Below are 5,347 nucleotides of genomic sequence, written 5' to 3' on the forward strand. Positions count from 1 at the left end.
CTAATCACGGGCTTGGAGGCTGTAGGTTTTAGAGATAAAATTATTACTCTTGTTGAGGGTCAAACTCTCTAGAAGATAAACTTATCTTAAAAAATTATCCATGAGGCTACATCGGAAGAGGGGTCCTTGTGCTACGTGCTGTTTTAAACTAAAAAAAAAATAATTCTCAATTTGAGCTGCTCATATTCAATTTAATATTCAGCTCAAATTCAACTTGCACAATTAGTAAACAAGCCAAGCTTATGCTAGACTTGGCTCGCTCAAGCTCGTTTTAAATAAGCTCAAAATTAAAATCATTACATAATTGTAGATGGTGGTTATTTTTCAGAAACAAATTTTATAGCATAATTATTGAACACTAATACAATTTATGAATAAATAAATGTATTTTTAATAATTACTAAGATAGATATATATATATATAACGATAAAATTTAAATGTGAAAGCATCGGGGGACTTTAAATTTTTAATGGATTCTTCAGCAACTCAACCTCAAAATAAAATTAAAAGAGCTAACCTCAGGTTGACTAAATTAAAAATCAAGCCAAGCATCAACTATGCGGCATACAACCCCAGCTAAAAGGAGGGCTAGCAATCAACCTTGGGCCTTTATGAGCTAGCTTAAGCTAGACTCAATGGCAAATCAAGCTGAGCTTCAGGTATGCCTCCTCTTGCTATGGCTGGCTTGAGTTTAATTCTCATACACTCCTAGCTTAAAGAAGGGCTAGCTATCAAGCTTAGGGCGTGAATGGCCAAAATTTATATTTTACCTACCAAAATTATTGCAACAGTTTTTGTGTCTTGTAGCAAGTAATTGCTCTTCTCTAAACCTGTTGTTCACCGTTCTAGAGCATAATCAGAAATTTATAATCTTGAAAGCGTAATTAAAAGTCCATCAAAATCAGATGGGAGTTATTTTTATTAATTATTTGTAGAAAAACATCTTTTTCAGTTACATGCCCTTTCCGTGCTTTTGTATACTTTCCGTAAGTTTTCTGTCGACCATATAACAGATCACAAATCGCGCCGAGCTTTGGCGATTAGTAAGCCAGGTGGGGCCTGAAAGACCTTTCTTGGATATCCTGTGGTTCCGCCAGCCAACCCCAGTCGGTCGAAACCAAAGCCAAAGAAAATACCATACCCTTGGACTTGGAATGAATAAATATCCAAGAAACTCTCCAACCCCTCACCTATATATATTACATTTCCTAGCGCATGGCCCATGCAAGAGAACCGAAAGAACAACTCTGAGATAGATAGATAGAGAGAGAGAGAGAGAGAGAGAGAGAGAGAAGGAGGGAGAGATGGGTAGGCCAAGGATGGAGGAGGCCAGGTGCAAGAGGCACCCAAAGCACCAGCAGTCCAAAGGGGTGTGCCCCTTCTGCCTCCGAGAGAGGCTTTCCAGCCTCCTCTCCGGCTCATCTTCGGGAGCCTATTCTTCGTCATCGTCGGTCTCCTCGTCCCCTTACTCTTCCGAGTCCGACCTCTCCTCGTCGGCCATCACTCCTCCCTACCATGATCTAAAGAGAGCGAGGCTGTCTCTTCTATTCAAGGCAAGAGTTGATGGCGACCGGTTGATCGGTTTCAGCGAGCCGCTGACGAAGAGCCGGTCTTTAGCTTCTGCGTTGTTCCGTAATCGGAGGAAGGAAGATAAGAAGGAGAAGGAGCAAGAAGAGAAGGAGAAAGAAACGGAGGAGAAGAAGAAGAAGAAAAGAAGGTTCTGGTCTAATTTGTTTGGTGGTTTGTGGAGGTCGACTGAGCTTGGTGGTGTTTCATTGCACTCCAGGACCTTCAAGGAGAAGTCCGCCTCATTTGTATAAAAGGCTTTCTTTCCTTGTGCTTTGGTACTTTTCTATGTTGTTTTGCTTTGGGATTCTTTTTTTTTTTAATAACAAAATACAGGTTTCCATTCGTGTACAGATCCAGGAAAGATCAGTGGAATTCAGTCAAGGTTTAAAATTAATAATGGTGTTATAACACTAGAATTGTTTTTGGAGGACAAAGTTCATGTTGTTCTATATTAATATTTGGAAATTGGAATTAAAGAATATATATTGTCTGGAAATTATTATGTCACAACTGTCGTTATGTAACTCGAATAAGAGCCATTTTTTGACATTTTCACAGTTTAATTATCCTCACGAAATATTATTTTTTGTAAATTATCTCTATGCTACCCGGGGGAGAAATAGGTTAGTGAAAATTTAGTAGCGTTATTATGTTTCATTATAATCACAAATTACAATAGCTACAGCAGTAATTGCTTAATTCTTAAATAACTCGGAAAAAGGATAATTAGTCAGCACATTATGACCGTAACTTCCAATGATAGGATAGGTAATATTTTGTAGTTATCGGGAAGCTTTTTTTTTCTTTCAAGATATGGTGGATTCAACTTCTAGCTAGATTTATGGATTGGGCATCCTATTTGAGCATATTCTATATCAACCCAACACCTCCTAGTACGAATCTAACGGAAGGGAAAAGAAACCTCCACAAGACTCCTTTTTCTTTCCGTAGACCAGTAGGCCCACAGGATAGAATTTACGATGGACTTCAGCGGGCCCTTAAAAGGAGTTTAGGTTGCATTTTTCGTGCGAAAGAATGATTGATCTTCTTTCTTGATGCCGTCTGTCGAATCGTGCTCTGCACAGATCTTAGAGTATTTCGAACCTTTCCATTTATCCACTTGCACATGTTTCAAAGCAATCATTGCGCAATTCAGTGGTGGATTTGCAAGAATGAAGGTGAATCCTTCTTTCACGTGAAAGATACAACCCTATTCCCCTTAGCAGATGCAGCTTGGACATGCCAACTCGCTCAATTTTTATAAGAATATCTAAACAAGCCCTTAAAAACCAAACAATCTTTTAGGCTGTGTTTGAATAAGCCAGTAAGATTTCCTCCGGAGTGGGCGACACTGTTCATCTATTTAGCGTGAGATTTGCTCATGCGTGCCCTCAGTGCTTCCGGCAATCAGGTCGATGGTTGGGGATGGAAAGTCCATTGACGTTTTGAAGGATCGATGGCTGGCAGAACTACCGCTCTATAGGCTGCCGACGATGGTCGATTCTACGAGACTAGTCGGTCGCGAAGTTAGGGATCTGATGATCCCTGGCGAGGGCCGGTGGCATGATGTTGTGATCAAGAAGGTTTTTGGGACACATCTTGCGGAGCGGGTGCTGGCCATTCCGATTCCTCAGGAGGGGCTGGATAGGCAGGTGTGGGCGGCCACTGGGTTAGTTAGGGTGAGGACAGCCGATGTACTGGCGTTGTTGGGGAGTGAGCCGGCCAGGCGCTGTGAGGGCAGGTGGATTTGGAGGATGCGAGCTCATCCGCGGATGGCACTTTTTATTTAGAAGGTGGTCTGGGACTGCCTGCCGACCAGGAGGATGCTGGCCAGGAGGGGGATGGAGCCGTCCCCAATGTGCATGGACTGTCTGGAGGCAGTGGAGACTATTAGCCATGTGCTTTTTGAGTGCCCGCGAGCAGCTCAGGTCTGGAGGAAGGCATCCTTCCCAGGGCCTACCTTTGGTGTGGGAGATTTTTTACAACAGCTGAGGATTGCCTTATGATCGTCGAGCACTGCTGGATAGGGTACTGCTGCTATCTACGTGGTGGATCATATCTGGCTGGACAGGAACGCCAGAGTTTTTGAGGGGAGGAGGGCTCCCCTGAGGTCCGTTGTAGAGCGGGCTCTCTGTCAGGCAGTGGAGATCTTAAATGCCACTGAGGTTGATTCATCTGGGATAACTAGGGACATCTGGAACCCCCTCTTCGCTACCACAGCATCCGAGTTTGTCTTTGTCTCTTGGGAGCCCCCACCACCTAGCTACCTAAAAGTGAACTTCGATGGAAGCTTGCCCGGCGGTGGCAATCAGGCAGGAGTAGCTTTTATCATCGGAAATCATGGCGCCAAGCTGATTGCAGCAGGGGGTTGCCGCTCCTTCGAGGCCTCGGCTTTCGGAGCGGAGCTCTGGGCAATCTGGAAGGGGCTTTCTTATACGAGATACGTTTTGTAGGCAGGCTGCATCATTTTGTACGGAGACTCAGCTTTCCTGATAGCGCGCCTCAGGGAGATGGGGCGGGACGAGGTGGAGCACCCGCTTCTGAGTGATATTCACCGGATGCTATGGGAGTGTCGGATTCTTCAGGTTGGCCATGTTTTTCGGAAGGTGAACCAGGCAGCTAACTAGGTCGCCTCTTTCGCTGCATATCACTCTGGAGAGTTTCTTTAGACTCAACAGGCTTTTGTTCCTTTTGCTTTACGTTGTTTGCTTGATGCTGATGTAGCTGGCAGTTCTTATGCTAGGGTAGTGTGAGCTGCCGATTCACTATAAAAATAAAAAAATAAAATAATCCAGTAAGATTTGGTCTGAATTTTCTTCTAGATTCGTGGGCTAGAGAGTTCATCTGAGCATGGCCCATATCAGCCCAGCATTCCCCAACCCAAATGTGGGAAGTAGGATCGGGCTGAATTTATGGATTGGTAGCCTATTGGAGCATGGCTCTTAATTTGCTCCCTACTCTTCCATAATTATAGATCACGTACATATGTGATAATGTAGATGAAGTTGGGAAAAGAGGAAAACCCATCAAGATAATCTATCGTATTTAAAACAGATGAAATATGAACATTAAAAATAAAGATAAGGGATAGAGATACGGAAAAAGATTAGAACAAGTAAGACCTGAAGGTTCCCACCAAATAATAAGGCCTCAAGGGTGCTTCAAGAAGCCTTTAATCATAGCGTCTGCGACCTTGGATAGGTTATATAAAAACATGGAGGGCCTCTTTTGCATCCAATATCCATTGATAAGTAAAATTTCGGCTGAGAGTGGGAGGGATGTTATTAACCAAGACATTCGATTCTGCAAGATGTCAGCAAGCAGTGGTTCCAGGTCTACTCGAGGCCTGGCTCCAGCTCGAGTGGGGCGGGATGGGCAGACTCAAAATATTATTAATCAGTACAATCTGCTGAACGAGCACTTCGTAGATTTCAATGGCATCCAAGATTCTAACCTCCAATTGATATGCTTCTATCCTTAATTCAAATGAATACCGACCCTTTTGATTGGGTCCGGATCTTTCTTCTAACTTGTAGTGATGTTAGGCGTGGATCAGTTATGCATCCACACCAGAACTCTTTTGGTAAAGCCCAAAAAACCTACGTGTGATATCACAAGTCACAGTCACGGACCGGATACTTGCTGGTCAATAGAAAATTGTCGTCATTATTACGAGAGACAACGGAAAAATTCCAAGAAACTAGTTTACAGTGGAATTCAAATATAGGAATCTTCTGAGCAACCCGGAGAAGAAATGAAAGAGAACAAATGTTCTTG

At 43.3% G+C, this 5,347-nt stretch overlaps 1 protein-coding gene across 1 annotated transcript; it reads left to right on the top strand.

Annotated features, from left to right (window-relative positions):
- Nucleotides 1-944: 944 nt before the first annotated feature.
- Nucleotides 945-2,534, top strand: LOC148699930 (protein SALT UP-REGULATED GENE C-like). The gene has a single exon (XM_088711830.2). The coding sequence runs from the start codon at nt 1,306-1,308 to the stop codon at nt 1,819-1,821; it is 516 nt and encodes a 171-aa protein (XP_088567956.1). The 5' UTR covers nt 945-1,305; the 3' UTR covers nt 1,822-2,534.
- The last annotated feature ends 2,813 nt before the right edge of the window (nt 2,535-5,347 follow it).

This window comes from Phoenix dactylifera, chromosome 15, assembly GCF_051530095.1.
Source record: "Phoenix dactylifera cultivar Ajwa chromosome 15, Ajwa_hap1_PhDact_Kaust_v1.1, whole genome shotgun sequence".
In the NCBI taxonomy this organism is placed as follows: domain Eukaryota; kingdom Viridiplantae; phylum Streptophyta; class Magnoliopsida; order Arecales; family Arecaceae; genus Phoenix; species Phoenix dactylifera.

Bases quoted from the DNA above. Each gene is read 5' to 3' on its own strand.
- LOC148699930 (XM_088711830.2), top strand. From the start codon at position 1,306: ATGGGTAGGCCAAGGATGGAGGAGGCCAGGTGCAAGAGGCACCCAAAG.